Source organism: Neomonachus schauinslandi, chromosome 6, assembly GCF_002201575.2.
Source record: "Neomonachus schauinslandi chromosome 6, ASM220157v2, whole genome shotgun sequence".
NCBI classification, from domain to species: domain Eukaryota; kingdom Metazoa; phylum Chordata; class Mammalia; order Carnivora; family Phocidae; genus Neomonachus; species Neomonachus schauinslandi.
The window spans coordinates 90,938,133-90,957,825 of record NC_058408.1 but is presented as its reverse complement, the minus strand read 5'-3'; the positions used below and the strand labels follow the sequence as shown (position 1 = coordinate 90,957,825).

General features: G+C 36.8%; 1 protein-coding gene across 1 annotated transcript; it reads left to right on the top strand.

Moving 5' to 3' along the window:
- Positions 1–2,454: 2,454 nt before the first annotated feature.
- On the top strand, positions 2,455–2,965 carry LOC110589287 (ATP synthase-coupling factor 6, mitochondrial-like). The gene has a single exon (XM_021699814.1). It carries the CDS (start codon positions 2,512–2,514, stop codon positions 2,836–2,838), a length of 327 nt encoding a protein of 108 aa, XP_021555489.1. The 5' UTR covers positions 2,455–2,511; the 3' UTR covers positions 2,839–2,965.
- Positions 2,966–19,693: the final 16,728 nt, after the last annotated feature.

The following is a 19,693-nucleotide window of genomic DNA, read 5'->3' as shown; positions in this document are numbered from 1 at the left end:
TTTTGAGTTCCCCAGAGTTCTAAGAGCAATCATTGTCAAATTCAAGCACGAAACTTGCATCTCAAGCTAGAAGACCTTCCTCCCACACACCAAACAATGAAATTGTTTTTGGAATAGAAGGTTTTTCTTCTAGGAATAGATTTTTTCATCAGTACTTGGTTAAAAAAAATCACGTATGCATTTTTTTGGTTCGTTATCATGACCATTCACTCATAAGTGAACAGAGCAGACTTGAAGTTGCTAAGACTGAAGATGTCACAATGAATTCTGATGGAGAACTTTTGTGTCACCAGCATTCCAAACTGTGATATGTTAGCATATTCTTATGTTTTATATACTTCTTTTTAAAAGATTTATCTATTTGAGAGGGTGAGTGAATGAGAGAGAGAGAGAGAGAGAGAGAGATGGGGGGGGCAGAGGGAGAGAGAGAATCGCAAACAGACTTTCCACCAAGTGGGGAGCCCGACATGGAGCTCAATCCCATGACCCTGGGATCATGACCTGAGCCAAAATCATGACCTGAGACGCTTAGCCAACTGAGCCACCCAAGCACTCCTATCCTTACTTCTTAGACATTTCCCCACAGTGTGACTGCAGCACCATGGAAAATTCAATTCAGAATGTAGAAATTAGTGCAATATTTGAATATTTTTGCCAATATGCAAAGCTGCAGAATTTTCAGTTTATTAAATATTATCAGTGTATGAAAGCTTCAGTTCATTAGGAGGCTGAAAGAATACAGTGTTGCCAGCTTATAATCATCAGCCAGTGAACATTCATCTTGTGTCGTGTGCAGAATACTGAATGAGGCAGTTGGGGCACGATAAAATAAGTAGAAGACGACATCAAATGATTTTATAATTTAATTGAGAAAATTATCTAAACTTAAGAGCAGCTTATTAAATATCAAATACAAATTTAAATGGTATGAATTAAATTGGTGTATACTTAGGGAACACAGAGTAAGAGAGGATTTACAGATTAATCAGAGACCAGCTTTAAGGAAATTACATGTGCTCTAAAAGTCGTAACTCCTCTTGAATACTACCGTGTGCAAGCCTCTATGCTTTAGCACTGCCCAAGCAGTATCTCATTTGATCTTCACAACCACCTTTTAACAAAGCATTGGTTTTGCTCCCATTTAAAAAATAAAGATGAGGAAACCAAGGACTAGAAAGCCAAGACAATATACTTAACGTCACTCAGCTAACTGGGTCAGGATTTAAGCCCAAGTCGGTCTGACACTGAAGTTGATGTGCTAATCATTATGTGTACTCTATTTAAAGAAACTGTACAAAGGTGGATGTTGGCTCTGGAGAGATGGACAAAGGGAGATGAGCACATTCTTAGAGAACAGCACAGGCACAAAGGGAGGTATCATGTGGAAGGCTGGAGATAAATCAGCTTTTTTTTTTTTTAACCTTTGAACTAACTTTAAACTTCAAACAAGTTACAAAAACAGTAAGAAGAGTTCTCTTGTATGCCTTAACTTCCTTTCCCTGGTTGTTAACATCTTACACAACGATGTTCAAGAACAAGAAATCAACATTGGCACAATATTACTAACGAGACTTTAGATCTTATTTAATATTCCAATTTTCCCATTAGTGTTCTTTTTCTGCTCCAGGACCCTATCCAGGATCCCATATTGCACTTAGCTGCCATTTCTCCTTAGACTCCTCTTGTCCATCGCAGTCCTCTGGTCTTTCCTGGTCTTTCATGGTTTTGACACTTTTGAAAACTACCGATCTGTTATTTTTGTAGACTATGTCCCGATTTGCATTTGTTCAGTATTTTCTCATAATGGAATGAGGCTATACAGTTTTGGCTAGAATATCACAACAATGATGTTTCTGTCCTTAGTGCACCGTATCTCGAGGTTCAAGATATCAATGTATCTTATTACTGGTGTCTGCTAGGTTTACCCACTGTAAAACTACTATCTTTTCCTTTGTAGTTGATAAGTATTTAGGGGTGGGGGAGATTGCTTGAGAGTAGGCAATTCTTATTTTTCCTCAAATAATTGCTCCCTAATTTTAGTATCCATTGGTAGATCTTGTCTGACATTATTAGTGCAGTGTTTGCCTAATGATGGTTCTCTATTTCTCTCTTTTCTTCTACATTTGTTGATTGGAATACCATTGTGAGAAAGAGCTGTCTCTTCTCCTTTACTTATTTATTTATGTATATATGCATGGATTATGGATATTGGTTTATTCCATGGGTTAAATCCAATATTATTATTATTATTATTAATTTTGTGGCTTGAATTATTCCACCTTTGACCACTGGGAGGTCCCTCAGGTTGGATCCTGTATTCTTTTGACAAGGTTCATTTATTTAAATCATTTCCTTGCTTTCTGGCATAACATGCTATCCTAGGTTCATCTTGTGTATTTCTTGCCCTAGCCCTGGAATCAAATACTTCTTCAAGAAGATATGATTCCTGAGAACGGTGGCAGCTGCGGAGGCTCTGGCAGCTCGGGACTGAGTGCAAGTAACAAAATCACCATGATTCTTCAGAGGCTCTTCAGGTTTTCCTCTCTCATTCGGTCTGCAGTCTCAGTTCATTTGAGGAGGAACATTGGTGTTACAGCAGTGTCATTTAATAAGGAACTTGATCCTGTACAGAAACTCTTCGTGGACAAGATTAGAGAATACAGAACTAAGCGACAGGCATCTGGAGGACCCACTGATACTGGCCCAGAGTACCAGCAAGACCTAGAGAGGGAGCTTTTTAAGCTTAAGCAAATGTATGGTAAAGCAGACATGAATAGGTTCCCAGACTTCAAATTTGAAGATCCTAAATTTGAAGTCATCGAAAAACCCCAGTCCTGAAGAAAGAATGTAAACTTTATTTGGTAATTTGTCCTATATTAGTTGTACAACTGTATCAGAATAAACATACATTTCTCAGCTGTCAAGTGTTCTTTTAGTTCTGATTCCAAATAAATTATTTGGTGATGTTGGCTGTGCAAAAAAAGAAGAAGATATGATTCCTTCTATTGAAGAACAGCGATTAGAGACCAAGATTTAGGTGCTAGGTATGCTCAGATTAGATTTTATTACCATCTTCAGATTTTTCTTTCTCATTTATGAGAACTAATCTTGGTGATATGGGAATGAAGAGAACCACTGGGTAAGCCTTTAAAGTATTTTACATGCCAACCTAAAGAGTTGGGATTTGATATCATTGATATTAGAGAGAAATTTTGTAAAGCTAAGCAGGGGAGTAAGTGATGGAATTGTGTTACAGGATAATTCTCATACTCAGGTGCAGGATATAACAGGTGAGTGGGCAAAAGCCTGGATGATTAAGAAAAACTAGGTAAGGTTACCTTTGCACTGAGTGAGAGAGGCCTAGTAGTAGAATAAAAGTGTAGGAAGAAGAACAAAAAGGAAGAAGCAGAAACATCAGAGAAAAATAATTGGCTAGAGATGGTGATAGACACAACAGAGGGTTGGGGGAAGTGTAAAATTATTCTGTTTGGTATTTCAGAGAGCTGAATATATAGAGGTGTCACTGGTAATATCAGGAATGATTGATTCTGTGTCAAGAAAGCACAGATTTCAGTTTTGACATATTTAGCTTAAGAATTATTGAGACATGTTAATGGAAATATCTCCAGTAGGAATGGGAGGTATTATACTAAAGATATTGTATTTTTGAACTCCTAATACCTACCTCTGTATGCCCTTTCAGTGGGTATTTAGAATAATAATAGCTAACATTTTTTTTAAAGATTTTATTTATTTGACAGAGAGAGACACAGCGAGAGAGGGAACACAAGCAGGGGGAGTGGGAGAGGGAGAAGCAGGCTTCCCGCGGAGCTGGGAGCCCGATGCGGGGCTCGATCCCAGGACCCCGGGATCATGACCTGAGCCGAAGGCAGGCGCCCCAATAGCTAACATTTTTAAGTGCTTACCTTGTGTCAGGCTTATGCCAGGCATTTTTATATACATCAAGCATATATATATATATATATATATATATATATATATATATATATATAATGGATATTAAAAAATATAAATATGGCCTTATTTAATCCTCATAATAGTCATATTCATATCATTTCCATATTTTTATGGAGAAGCTGAGATTCAAAGAGACTGAATAGCTTGACCAAAGGGACACAGCTAGTAATTTATGAAATCAAGATTTAACTCCAGCTCATATGACTCCAATGCCCCTACTTTTCATCAATGCACTGTTTTTAAGAGAAAAGTAGGTAAACATATAGAGTGATCAAACAAAAAAGCATGCCTTACAGAAATAGATTTGAGACTTATTTGTGCAAATGAATTCACTAGAAGAGTAAGGCTAAAGGAATAAAAACACCCTAAGACAGAATCTCAATAAAATAGATTTGAAACAAGGAAGACAAAGTCAAAGATGATTAAAAGGAATAAAACAGAGAAGGAAATAGAAAATACTGTTAGCATATCAGAGAAAAACAAAATGCTATGGTAAGAGATTTCTACCAGTAATGGTAGGTAAGTTTATTGCAGGCCAACACCCCTGCCAAGGACAATTATAAAATGCATAAAATGTCTCAAACCATTTGTTTTAAGGTATCAGAAAGCTTACCAAATTAGCAAAGACCTCAAGAGACAAGATCCCAGAGTAAAGTGAAGCTCCTACGTAAACAACATCAATGCCCTTTGCCTGTGCAGCATTTGTCAGTTTTGAAGAGACTGTACAAAGCTTCTGGGAGTCTTAATGGGACTTGGGGTAAAAATTGGAATTCAGGGTCTATCAAGAAGAGGCCTTAGTAAATAACCTACACTTTCAGCTGGGACTACAAATGACTATACTTAAGAAATTTACCATCCCTCACATAGAATAAAGTCCACCTCTAATTGACTCTATCCAAGATTCAATTAAGGCAATCTGCCCAACACTAAATGCCTTCCGGTAGAAAAAGTAAATCCTTTTTGGAGGAAGATAATACTTTACAAATTTTCATACACTGTGTACAGGATTCAGTAAAAAATTAGCCAGTATCCAAGAGACAAGAATAAATGCCCCAAATCCAAGACAAAAAGAAGAAAACAGACACAGACCTATACAAGATCCAGATATTATCATCAGACTTGGATATTAAAATATATGTGATTAATATAATTCAAAAAATAAAAAGACAGACAGATTTCAGAAGAGAAATGGAAACTATAAAAAGGAATCAAATGGGAACTACAGAATTGAAAAATATAATTGAAATTACATCTTAATAGACAGCTTCAAGAGCAGATTAGGTAAAACTAAAGAAAATATTACTAAACTAAAATTTGTGTCAGAATAAAATATTCAAGCTGAATCACAGGGAGAGAAATAGTGAAAACCACATTTTTAAAAGTGTGGTAGACATATAGGACATGGCAAAAGATAGAGTACTCGTATAATTGGAATCCTAGGAGAAGAAAGAGAATAAGGCAAAAGTAATACTCAAAGAGATAAGGGCTGAGAACCTCCCAAATGGATGAAAATACACCAAGTCCTAAGTTGAGGAAGTGCTACAAACACTACCAATGAAGAAACAACCATACTGAGGTATTTCAGGAGCTTTCCAAGAAAAAAAAAGGGACAGGAGTAAGATAGTAGCTAAAGGCTCAACAGAAACATACGAAGCCAGAAGATAATGGGATTATATTTTCAAATTGCAAGGGAAAAGAAAAAATGGAAAAAAATCCAACTTTGCTTTGTTTGTCTGATGGTAATCCTTCAAAAGAGAAAAGAAAAATGAGATGCTTTCAGACCAAAATAGAGATTTTATCACACTGAAGGAAATACAGGAAAGCCCTTCTTTAGTCCAAAGTGAAATGATCCCTGATGGACGCACTGAAATGCTGGAAGAAATGAAGAACAAGGAAAAAAGATAAACATACAGGGAAAATCTAGATGAATATTGATCATATACAAGAATACCAATAATGTCTTGTAAAGCTAATACACACACACACACACATAGAATGTCATGACAACAAAAGCACAAAAAAAAAAGGAAAAAGGTTATTAAAGTGTTCAAAGACCCTTACATGTCTTGGGTAGTGGCAAAAATAATTTAAATTGAAATTTAATATGTCAAAGATATTTACAGTGATGTCTTAGAGTAGCCACTGAAAGAATAATAAAAAGGAATAATAAAAAGTTATGATAAAAATAGTAACTGGTGCTTCAAAAGAAACCAAGAAAGCAAAGAAAAGGGAGGGACAAGTAGATGACAAATTAGAGAACAAATTTAAATCCAAACATACTAATAGCACAAAATGTAAGCATACTGAACACTGTAATTTTTTAATCACCAAATAATATTTAAAAAAAAAAAACCACAGACTGCTTAAAGGGATGTACTTTAAATATAAGGAAATAAATACAAGGAAAATAAAATAATGGAGAAAATACACAATGCAAAATGAATCAAAACAAAGATGGGATAGTTATGTCACTATTGGAAAACAGGCTGGAAGTATTGCTAGAGATAAAACTGGGATTTGTTTCATAATTATATAATGGTCTATTAATAGGAAATTGAATAAAAACAAAGTATATGCACCTAAAAAATATCCCCAAAATATATTGAAAAAAAGTTGACAGAAATAAAGTGAGAGAAAAATCAACAATTATAGGCGAAAGGTTTTTTTTTTAATTTTTTAATTGTTATGTTAATCCCCATACATTACATCATTAGTTTTAGATGTAGTGTTCCATGATTCATTGTTTGTGCATAACACCCAGTGCTCCATGCAGAACGTGCCCTCCTCAATACCCATCACCAGGCTAACCCATCCTCCCACCCCCTCCCCTCTAGAACCCTCAGTTTGTTTTTCAGACTAAAACAATAAGTAGACTAAAACTACAAAAAAAACCCACAATAAGAATGTAATAGATATGTACCACATGATTAATATGCTTGACATCTATAGAACTCTGCATTCAACGACTGCAATTTTTCAAAAGAATAGAGAACATTTACCAAAATTAACAAGACATTGAACCGTAAAGCAAATCTTAACAAATTTTCAAAAGATTGAGGGAAAAGAAGAGCCATACACACCCCAGTGTTCATAGCAGCAATGTCCGCAATAGCCAAACTGTGGAAAGAGCCGAGATGCCCTTCAACAGATGAATGGATAAAGAAGATGTGGTCCATATATACAATGGAATATTACTCAGCCATCAGAAAGGATGAATACCCAACTTTTACATCAACATGGTTGGGACTGGAGGAGATTATGCTAAGTGAAATAAGTCAAGCAGAGAAAGTCAATTATCATATGGTTTCACTTATTTATGGAACATAAAGAATAGCATGGAGGACATTAGGGGAAGGAAGGGAAAAATGAAGGGGGGGGGAATCAGAGGGGGAGACAAACCATGAGAGACTATGGACTCCGAGAAAAAGACTGAAGGTTTTGGAGGGGAGGAGGGTAAGGGGATGGGTTGGCCCCATGGTGGGTATTAAGGAGGGTACATACCGCATGGAGCACTGGGTGTTAGACGAAAACAATGAATCGTGGATCATGACATCAAAAACTAATGATGTATTGTATGGTGATTAACATAACATAATACAATAAAATTAAATTAAAAATTAAAAAAAGATTGATGTCACACAGAATACATTCCCAGACTAGAGTGGAATAAAGCTAAATTAATATCCAAAAGACAAGATGAAAAAATCTACAAATATGCAAAGTAACCAATACACTTGTAAAAACACACATATCAAACAATGAGTCACAATGAAATAAAAACTATTTTGAACCAAACGGTATGAAACTATGGTATGTCAAAACTTGGGTGATGCAGCTATGGCTGCTTTGAGGAAAAATTAGTCTTAAGAATAAATATTAGGAAAGAAAAGAAGCTGAAAGTCAGGTCTCTAATTATTCATCTCAGAACTTGCAAAAAGAAGAATAAATTAAAGCCAAATAAATTTAAAGAAGGAAATAGTACAGGGAAGAAATAACACAATGTAATGTAAAAAGACAAAAGTAAATTTTTAGAATTATTCCTTAAATAAACTGAGTATCAATAGTAGAAAGAAGTCACAAATTACCAATATAGAAACAATAGGGGGCTTATAACTTCAAATCCTACAGGACTTAAAAAGTTAAGAAGATATTATAAACAACATTATTCCAATAAATTTGAAAATTTAGATATAATGCACACATTCCTTGAAAAACACAAATCACCAGATCTGACCAAGAAGAGATAAGAAATCTGAGTAGTCCTATATCTGCCAAAAAATTTGGTTCTGAGGGTTCTAGAGGGGAGGGGGGTGGGAGGATGGGTTAGCCTGGTGATGGGTATTGGGGAGGGCACATTCTGCATGGAGCACTGGGTGTTATATGCAAACAATGAATCATGGAACACTACATCAAAAACTAATGATGTAATAAATGTATGGTGATTAACATAACATAATAAAAAAAGAAAGAAAAAAAAAGAATTTGGTTCTGTAATTAGAAAACTTGCAAGAGAACACTATACTCAGATTTCCCTGTTGAATTTTTCCAACCATTTAAAGCTAAAATAACACAAATATTACACAAACCCTTCCAAAAAAATAGAAAATGTAAACTTAGAAACTCATTTTATGAGGTTGTCATAACTTTGACACAAAACCTGACAAGGGCATTCCAAGAAAATAAAATCACTTTCCCTCAAGAATTTAGATGTATGTCTTAAAATTATAAGCCACTAAATCAAAACTGAGGTGGAAGTGTTCTACAAATATAAGGTTGGTTCATCTTGACTACTTAATATAATTCACTACTTTCACAGAATAAGAGAAAAATCATGATTAATCAAAAAATGCAGAGTAACTGATAAAAAAATCAATACCCATTTATGACAATCTTAGTACATTGGGAAAAGAAGGAAATTATCTTAATCTGTTAAGAGAATCTCTAAAACACTTGCTTCAAATACTGCATTTAATAGTTTCCAGGTGAAGGATTTCTACCTGAGATGAGTGGACAATGGTACCCATCGTCATTATTTCTATTAACCCTTGTACAGGAGGTTCTATTTGAAAGAGCAATCCCCAACACCACCCAGCACTCTCTGATCCCTTTCTCTGCATATTCTCTATTACCAACCATGACCTTCAAATAAATTGTGTATTTTACTTACTTACCTTCTACGATGTAAGCTTTGTGGGCAGGGATTTGTTACTTATTTGCTCATTGTTCTATCATGTCTATAACAGTGTCTGGCATGTGGCAAGCCCTTGATAAATATTAGCCAGATGAATTAAACAAATGAATAAAGTTTAAAGATGATTTCACAGAAAAAGCCATTATAGTATTTCAATCAGTATTGGTATTTTTCTCACTGGAGTCCACACTTAGACCTTCAGGGGCCCACAGAGGCCACATGTCACAGCCTGGCTGGAATGTTCCATGCCTCGCACAGTGAAAAGAATGAAAAGTGCATAATTCTGCTGTGAGAGTAGAGCATTTTAATGTTGGCTTCAATATTTTTTAGTACATTCATAAAATGTTTAATGAAAGTGTGATAAAAAAGAAGAGTGGTTTTATTAAAAGAAAAATAAAAAGTTCTGTGTTGTTCCAAGGGATCATCTTTTGGTTTGATACTCAAAATGAACTGAAGTGAGGGAACAAAAATATGTTTGAAAATAATGGATTCAGTGTGTTATTTATAATATATAATGGAACATGTTCCTGAGAAAGTAGGTTACTTCTTTATGCACATATAAATTTGAAATTAATACAATAAAAAGTTGAACATCTTTGGTTAAGGAGGACAGTAAGGTCAGATGTCAAACTCATAATAAAAACATTGCTGTAGCCAGACCAGAAAGTGACTCTCAGATCTTTTTAGGGTTTTTCAATAAGTTTTTCTGATTATTTTTTTCCTTCTTTCACATTTTTATAGTCTCACTCTTAAAAGACTCATTTTCTTTCAAGAATAATCACTCCAGCAAGGAAGAAAATCTCCACATTTCAATAATAGTTGGGTTTGTTAAATTTTCAGCTTTAAAAAGAAGATAAATAAGACAGTGCTTTGGAGAAAAATGACTAATCTGGAGCTCTTTAACTATTTCCAGAGCATCTATGAGTAATTTTGGCATACCACCTTGCAAAATTTTGCTATGCCTTGAATTAATATTCACCTAAGAATACCTATAACTTTTTAAAAAATTATGTAAGACTGGTCAGCTTCTAGCAGCCAATGTTCTTTCACCTCTCTCCACCTGAAAAACAGAGTCTTTACTATCAAGCAAGGAAAAAATATTATCCAGCTTCCAACATTCTTTTAAAAGTTTCCTTCATGGGGAAGTATCTTGAGAGTTGGTATCAGTACATCCGAGGCTCTTAAAAATAGATCTCTGAGAGTGTAAAATGACATAGGTAAACTTTTGATACACATAAATAATATAATTTTGATACACATAAATAAATTTCTCAGACATACCTTCCTTACTCCTCAGATTTCTCCCTGCCTCTTACCTTCATCCCAACTGCAAGGCAATGTGACATCCTGAATAAATAAAATGGATTCTGAAGTCAGTTAAATACAGATTCAAATCCCAGCTCTACCACTTACAGTGTGAATTTGGGCCAACCACTAACCTCTCTGGACCTCAATTTACTTGTCAGTAAAATGAGGCTGGTGATGCTTCAGGAAGGGCAGCTATAAGGACTAAATGAGATAATTTATGAACACAACTGGCATGTAGTAGGCACTTTGGGAAACAGTAAAAAGTTCTTCATCTGATCCATGCTTCTTCACTTCTATTTTATGTAGAACTGTGCTATGTCCTTTTCACACCCAATATATCTAAACACCATTCTTCTTTAATCTGTCTTTCCACTCTGGTCTACTAGGTGTATAATCTTGAAAAAAAAAATGGTTCATATATCTGGAGCTCATTCGCTCATACCTTCTCTCTCTCTAGGAAATCTGATAATTAGAAATATTAGCTACAAAATAAATAGTGCTTAATATGTGCTAGCATTGTCCTAAGTAGTAACGCATTTCTTTTTCCTATCAACCCTAGGAGATATGTGCTCCTATCTGCATTCAACAGATGTAGAGAATAAGGAAGGAAGAGTTGAAGTTACCTACCCAGGTTACACACAGCAGGTGTCAGCAGAGACAAGAGTCAAACCCAGAGCCTCTATCTGAAATCATTATGCTAGAATACCCATCACTTTACGTTAATTTAACTCCAGAATTTAATCCAAGATGATGTCTGTCTCAAGACTCTCACCCTTTGAACCTAGGATTGAAAAAGACAATACAAAAGAAAGGAAGCTAAATGGTTCTCAGCAAGAGAAAACCATGAAGTATGTCCCCAGAAAATGGAGTGCCACTATTATATAATGGCCCTGTGATGAGATAGACTGTTCCTCCATGGCTTCCCTTAAATAGAAGAAGGTTGTGTGGGACTCAAACAGGAAAGCTGACATGAGAAATAAGATTGCTAGAAACAATGTCCTCTGAATAACTCCCAACATCTATTGCCTTCTTATCAAAATTAATCAAAACTGTACTTCTTGAAAGCCAAATAAGAAATGACATTTATTGAATACCTACTTTGTGGCAGCCATCCTGCTAAATTGGCTTTAGATAATCTCAACTAATCATTACAGCAACTTTTTTCAGAAAAATACTATTATTTGCCTATTCTATAAATATGGAAACTGATGTTGCAAAAGACTAATTAATTTGTCTATGATCATACAGTTGATAAATAGTGGGAATGGAGAAAGAACTAGCTCAATGGCTTTCAGGGACTCTGTGAAGGCAGAAAACTTACATCATAGGATGTCATAGTTGAACTCCTTGGTTTAAGGTTCTGTGGTTCATTCTACTCTGTATGGATAAAAACAAACAAACAAAAACAGCTGAGGCCAAGTACAATAAGGTGACTTGCCCAAGGTCCTCAGATCATTAATGGCAGTGCCAAACTTAGAGCCCTACTTTCCTATTAGCCTGCTCCTATATTTTTCCTGCCATACTACACTGCCTCTTGCTTCTTGGGGTAAAAGAGTGATTGCAGAATCCATGCACATAAATTTCAAAAACTCCCATGTTTGTTTTCTGCAGTTTATTTGAAAGAAGTGAAAGTGAGGGAGTTAGAGTCAGGAAGGCTAAGGAAGCTTTGGAGGTGGGTCAAAGAGAGTCAAATATGGAGAGAAAGGTCCTAAAAAGTGTCCTTAGCTGGCCCCTGGTGAACACTGGAGTGCTTTGTTCAAAAGAACTCATAACTAAAAATAAGCTGGGAAAAGTGCCCCTATAGGAAAAACAACATTTCATGAAAAAGTATGATTTCAATAAGTCAACCAAGTCCAAGTTTAGACTGTGATTCATTTTACAAATGAAGTTACACCCCCAGATCATGTATGCATCCAATTTCATCCTTTGGCCATATTCTTCATCACTCTTGTGGGACATGTGTTTATTAAATTATAGCCCATGCCCTGTTCTGTGGTGTGGACTGTTTATCTTGTAGATCTGAAATAACATAATTATTTAAAGCAAGTTTGAATGGCATATTATTAAATTCCTTTTTTTTCTTTTCTACCAGCAGAAAGTGTTCTCATTTTCTAAATTTAAAATATTTATCTCTTTAAATTTTGATACAATATCTTTGATACATACACAATAACATTAAAACTTGTGTGTGTGATTATACTGTCAAATGGTTCCGTCTTCCCTCTTAATCTTCCTCCAGCGTATTCACTTTTGAAGACCTGGTGCTGCCTGACCATAATAAATCATCCCTGGAGGCCTTGAATATTTTGCCATGGAAGAGAAATTTGGGAAGGATAACACATTTTTTTAAGTGAACACATATAGGCATATTGTATTTGTACACATGACTACATATTGTTGGCACTTGGATTTAATTGCCTGGCTTTTGAATTAAAGAATAGTTAACAACAGGTCATTCCACACAAGGCTCAGTCAAGATGGTGCTCAGTATCTATTGGTTGATTTGACTATTTTATGCTGGATTAAGTCAATGAAAAATTGGGTAGACATAACAGAACCAATTATCAAATGCCCATTGTATGCTAGGCATATTATCTGTAAAATTCACAGCCTCTCTGCAAAATAAGTTGTATCAACACTTTTTATTAGATGAAAAAACTCTAGGGGCTGAAAGAGTTTAAACAATTGAAGGAGGTCAAACAGTAAGTGGCAGAGATTGGGACCTAATTAACATGGGCTGGAAAACACTTTGGGAAAGGTTGACCTAAATGATTTGTACAATGCCAACCCTGCAATTCTTCATTTTAAAGAGCATGGACAGTGCAGAGTAGCAAGATGGCAGAGGAGTAGGAGACCTAAATTTCATCTGGTCCCAGGAATTCAGCTAGATAGGGAACAACCATTCTGAACACCTACAAACTCAACAGGAGATTGAAGAAAAGAATAGCAGCAACTTTCCAAACAGAAAAGTGACCACTTTCTGGAAGGTAGGACGTGTGGAGAAGTGAATCCGAGGCGATATTCGGAAAGATAGATGGCGGGGGAGGGGGCCTCCGTGGGCCGCTTCTGGCAAGTGATAAAGCCAGGAAGCACAAAATTGGAACTTTTAGAAGTCGGCTCCGCTGAGGGACGTCGCTCCAGTGGCTAAGCTGGGGGTGGAACCCTTGTGGGACAGTGTGGTCTCAGGACCCTCGGGGTCACAGAAAGACTGGGGGTGCCTGAGTGCGGCAGAGCTCCCAGGTATCCGAGCAGGGAAGCCAGCTGCAGAGATGGAGCCGAGGAGCAGGCTCTCAGGTGGGGTTGCCATAAACTGTGATCCGCAGCACAGTCGGGCCACTGCTCCTCCAGCAGGGACCCAACAAGCAGCAGATCGGGGGAGACTCTCCTTCCTCCCCCAGGAGGAGCAGCGCGGGAGCGCACCGCAGGGATCTGCTGGGTTTGGAGACTCCACACAGGGTCATGAGCCAGAGATAGAAACGATTGGTCACAGGCCAGGTGAGCATGGAGTGCGGCCGGAGACCAGAGAGACAGGAGTGAATGACTGCTTTTCTCTGTGGGCGCACTGAGGAGTGGAGCCCTGAGTTCGCACTCCTCCGGGACGGAGATTGGGAGGCAACCATTTTCACTCTCGGCCTCCAAAGCTGTACGGAAAGCTTGCAGGGAACAAAAGCTCCCGAGAGCAAACCTGAGCAGATTACTTAGCCCAGATCCGGCAAGGGTGGGGCAATTTGGCCTCCAGCAAAGACATTTGGGAACCATGGCAACAGGCCCCTCCCCCAGAAGATCAGCAAGAACAGCCAGCCAAGACCAAGTTTACCAATCAATGAGAATGGCAGAACTCCAGCACTAGGGGAATACTGCACATAGAATTCATGGCTTTTTCCCCATGATTCTTTAGTCTTTCAACAATAATTTTTTTTAACTTTCTTTTTCTTTTTTTTTTTTGAATTTTTCTTTTTCCCTTTTTCAACCAACATCTTATCAATGTCTTTTTTAAAAATCTTTTTTATTTTTCATTTGTAGAGTCATAATCTATCCCTTCATAGTAGTTAACCTTATTTTTGGTATATATATATATAAGTTGTACTCTCTTTAAAATTTTGGGATACAGTTTCTTCTAAAGACCAAAATATACCCTAAATCTCTAGTGTATGGCTTTGTTCTAGTCTCCTGCATGATCACATTCTCTCCCTTTTTTAATTTTTTTTAAATCCTCTTCTTTCTTTCTTCAACCAACTTATCTTATCAATTCCTTTTATAAAATCTTTTATAATTTTCATCTTTACAGTCATATTCCATCCCTTCATCATATTAACCCTTATTTCTGTATATATATGTTTTTCTTTCTTTAAAATTTTGGGAGGCACTTTCTCTAACAGACCAAAATATGCCCAAAATCTAGTGTGTGGCACTGATCTATGCACCAGCCTGATCATATTTGATCATATTCTGGTTTTTTTGTTTGTTTGTTTTTATCTTTTTCTTTTTTCTTTTTCTCTATTTTCTTTCTTTCCCTTTCTTTTCAGACCCTTTCAGGTCTCTTCTGGCTTGTTTAGTGTATATTTTTCTGGGGTCATTGTTACCCTGTTAGCATTTTGTTCTCTCATTTATCTATTCTTCCCTGGACAAAATGACAATTAGAAAAAATCACCTCAAAAAACAGAACAAGAGGCAGTACTGACTGCTAGAGACATAATCAATACGGATATTAGTAAGATGTTGGAACTAGAGTTCAGAATGACGATTTTAAAGATACTAGCTGGGCTTGAAAAAAGCATGGAAGATATTAGAGAAACACTTTCTGGAGAAATAAAAGAACTAAAATCTAGCCAAGTTGAAATCAAAAAGGCTATTAATAAGGTGAATCAAAAATGGAGGCTCTTGGGGCACCTGGGTGGCTCAGTTGTTAAGTGCCTGCCTTCGGCTCAGGTCATGATTCCAGGGTCCTGGGATCAAGCCCCGCATCGGGCTCCCTGCTCAGCGGGAAGCCTGCTTCTCCCTCTCCCACTCCCCCTGCTTGTGTTCCCTCTCTAGCTGTCTCTCTCTCTGTCAAATAAATAAATAAAATCTTTAAAAAAAAAAATGGAGGCTCTAACTGCTAGGATAAATGAGGCAGAAGAGAGAATTAGTGATATAGAAGACCAAATGATGGAAAATAAAGAAGCTGAGAAAAAGAGAGATAAACAACTACTGGATCACGAGTGCAGAATTCGAGAGATAAGTGATACCATAAGACAAAACAATATTAGAATAATTGGGTTCCCAGAAGAAGAAGAAAGAGAGAGGGGCACAGAAGGTATATTAGAGCAAATTATAGCAGAGAACTTCCCTAATTTGGGGAAGGAAACAGGCATCAAAATCCAGGAGAAACAGAGAACCCCCTCAAAATCAATAAAAATAGGTCAACACCCAGACATCTAACAGTAAAACTTATGAGTCTCAGAGACAAAGAGAAAATCCTGAAAGCAGCTCAGGACAAGAGATCTGTAACCTACGATGGTAGAAACATTAGATTGGCAACAGACCTATCCACAGAGACCTGGCAGGCCAGAAAGGACTGGCATGATCTATTCAGAGCACTAAATGAGAAAAATATGCAGCCAAGAATACTATATCCAGCTAGGCTGTCACTGAAAATAGAAGGAGAGATAAAAAGCTTCCAGGACAAACAAAAACTAAAGGAATTTGCAAACACAAAACCAGCCCTACAAGAAATATTGAAAGGGGTCCTCTAAGCAAAGAAAGCCTAAAAGTAACATAGACCAGAAAGGAACACAGAAATATACAGTAACAGTCACCTTACAGGCAATACAATGGCATTGAATTCATATCTTTCAATAGTTACCCTGAATGTGAATGGGCTAAATACCCCAATCAAAAGACACAGGCTATCAGATTGGATAGAAAAACAAGACCCATTGATATGCTGTCTGCAAGAGACTCATTTTAGACCCAAAGACACCCACAGATTGAAAGTGAGGGGTGGAAAACCATTTACCATGCTAATGGACTCCAAAAGAAAGCTGGGGTGGCAATCTTTATATCAGACAAATTAGGTTTTAAACCAAAGACTATAATAAGAGTTGAGGAAGGACACTATATCCTACGTAAAGGGTCTATCCAACAAGAAGATCTAACAATTGTAAATATCTAAGCCCCTAACATAGTAGCAGCCAATTATATAAGCCAATTAATAACAAAAGCAAAGAAACACATTGACAACAATAAATAATAGTAGGGGACTTTAACACCCCCTCACTAAAATGGACAGATCATCTAAGCAAAACATCAACAATAAATAAAGATTTTAAATGACACACTGGACCAAATGAACTTCACAGATATATTCAGAACATTCCATCCCAAAGCAACGGAATATACATTCTTCTCTAGTGCCCATGGAACATTCTCCAGAATAGAACACATCCTAGGTCACAAATCAGGTCTCAACCAGTACCAAAAGATTGGGATCATTCCCTGCATATTTTCAAACCACAGTGCTTTGAAACTAGAACTCAATCACAAGAGGAAAGTCAGAAAGAACTCAAAAACATGGAGGCTAAAGAGCATCCTACTAAAGAATGGAAATTAGAGAAGAATTTAAAAAATTCATGGAAACAAATGAAAATGAAAACACAACAGTTCAAAATCTTTGGGATACAGCAAAGGCAGTCCTAAGAGGAAAGTATATAGCAATACAAGCCCTTCTCAAGAAACAAGAAAGGTCTCAAATACACAACCGAACCCTACACCTAAAGGAGCTGGAGAAAGAACAGCAAATAAAGCCTAAATCTGGCAGGAGAAGAGAAATAATAAAGATCAGAGCAGAAATCAATGAAATAGAAACCAAAAGAACAGTAGAACAGATCAACAAAACTAGGAGCTGGTTCTTTGAAAAAATTAATAAGATTGATAAACCCCTGGCCACACTTATCAAAAAGAAAAGAGAAATGACCCAAATCAACAAAATCATGAATGAAAGACGAGAGATCACAACCAACACCAATGAAATACAAACAATTATAAAAACATATTATGAGCAACTCTATGCCAGAAAATTAGATAATCTGGAAGAAATGGATGCATTCCTAGACAGGTATAAATTACCAAAACTGAACCAGGGAGAAATAGAAAACCTGAACAGACCTATAACCACTAAGGAAATTGAAGCAGTCATCAAAAATCTCCCAACAAACAAAGCCCAGGGCCAGATGGCTTCCCAGGGGAATTCTACCAAACATTTAAAGAAGAATTAATATCTATTCTTCTGAAACTCTTCCAAAAATAGAAATAGAAGGAAAACTTCCAAACTCATTTTATGAGGCCACCACTACCTTGATCCCAAAACCAAAGACCCCATCAAAAAGGAGAATTACAGATGAATATTCCTGATGAACCTGGATGCAAAAATTCTCACCAAAATACTAGCCAGTGGGATCCAACAGTACATTAAAAGGATTATTCACCATGACCAAGTGGGATTTATCCCTGGGCTGCAAGGTCAGTTCAGCATTCACAAATCAATCAATGTGATACAATACATTAATAAAAGAAAAAACAAGAAACATACGATCCTCTCAATAGAAGCAGAAAAAGCATTTGACAAAGTACAGCATCCTTTCTTGATCAAAACTCTTCAGAGTATAGGCATAGAGGGTACATATGTCAATATCATAAAAGCCATCTATGAAAACCCATAGCGAATTTCATTCTCAATGGGGAAAAACTGAGAGCTTCCCCCCTAATGTCAGGAATGCGGCAGGGATGTCCACTATCACCATTGCTATTCAACACAGTACTAGAAGTACTAGCCACAGTAATCAGACAACAAAAAGAAATAAAAGGCATCTGAATTGGCAAAGAAGAAGTCAAACTCTCACTGTTTGCAGATGATATGATACTTAATGTGGAAAACCCAAATACTCCACCCCAAGAGTGCTAGAACTTATACAGGAATTCAGTAAAGTGGCAGGATATAAAATCAATGCACAGAAATCAGTGGCATTCCTATACACCATCAACAAGACAGAAGAAAGACAAATTAAGGAGTCGATCCCATTTACAATTGCACCCAAAACCAAAAGATACCTAGGAATAAATCTAACCAAAGAGGCAAAGAATCTGTACTCAGAAAACTATAAAATACTCATGAAAGAAATTGAGGAAGACACAAAGAAATGGGAAAACATTCCATGCTCATGGATTGAAAGAACAAATATTGTGAAGATGTCAATGCTATCTAGAGCAATCTACACATTCAATGCAATCCCCATCAAAATTCCATCCACTTTTTTCAAATAAATGGAACAAATAATCCTAAAATTTGTATGGAACTAGAAAAGACCCTGAATAGCCAGAGGGATGTTGAAAAAGAAAAGCAAAGCTGGTAGCATCACAATTCTGGACTTTAAGCTCTATTACAAAGCTGTCATCATCAAGACAGTATGGTACTGGCACAAAAACAGACACACAGATCAATGGAACAGAATGGAAAACCCAGAAATGGACTCTCAACTCTATGGTCAACTAATCTTCGACAAAGCAGGAAAGAATGTCCAATGGAAAAAAGACAGTCTCTTCAACAAATGGTGTTGGGAAAATTGGACAGCCACATGCAGAAGAATGAAACTGGACCATTTCCTTACACCACACACAAAAATAGACTCAAAATGGTTGAAAGACCTCAATGTGAGACAGGAGTCCATCAACATCCTAAAGGAGAACACAGGCAGCAACCTCTTCAACCTTAGCCGCAGCAACTTCTGCCTAGAAACATCACCAAAGGCAAGGGAAGCAAGGGCAAAAATGAACTATTGGGACTTCAAGATAAAAAGCTTTTGCACAGCAAAAGAAACAGTCAATAAAACCAAAAGACAACCGACAAAAAGGGAGAAGATATTTGCAAATGACATATCAGATAAAGGGCTAGTATCCAAAATCTATAAAGAACTTATCAAACTCAACACCCAAAGAACAAAGAATCCAATCAAGAAATGGGCAGAAGACATGAACAGACATTTTTCCAAAGAAGACATCCAAATGGCCAACAGACACATGAAAAAGTGCTCAACATCGCTCGGCATCAGGGAAATCCAAATCAAAACCTCAGTGAGATACCACCTCACACCAGTCAGAATGGCTAAAATTAACAAGTCAGGAAACAACAGATGTTGGCAGGGATGTGGAGAAAGGGGAACCCTCCCACACTGTTGGTGG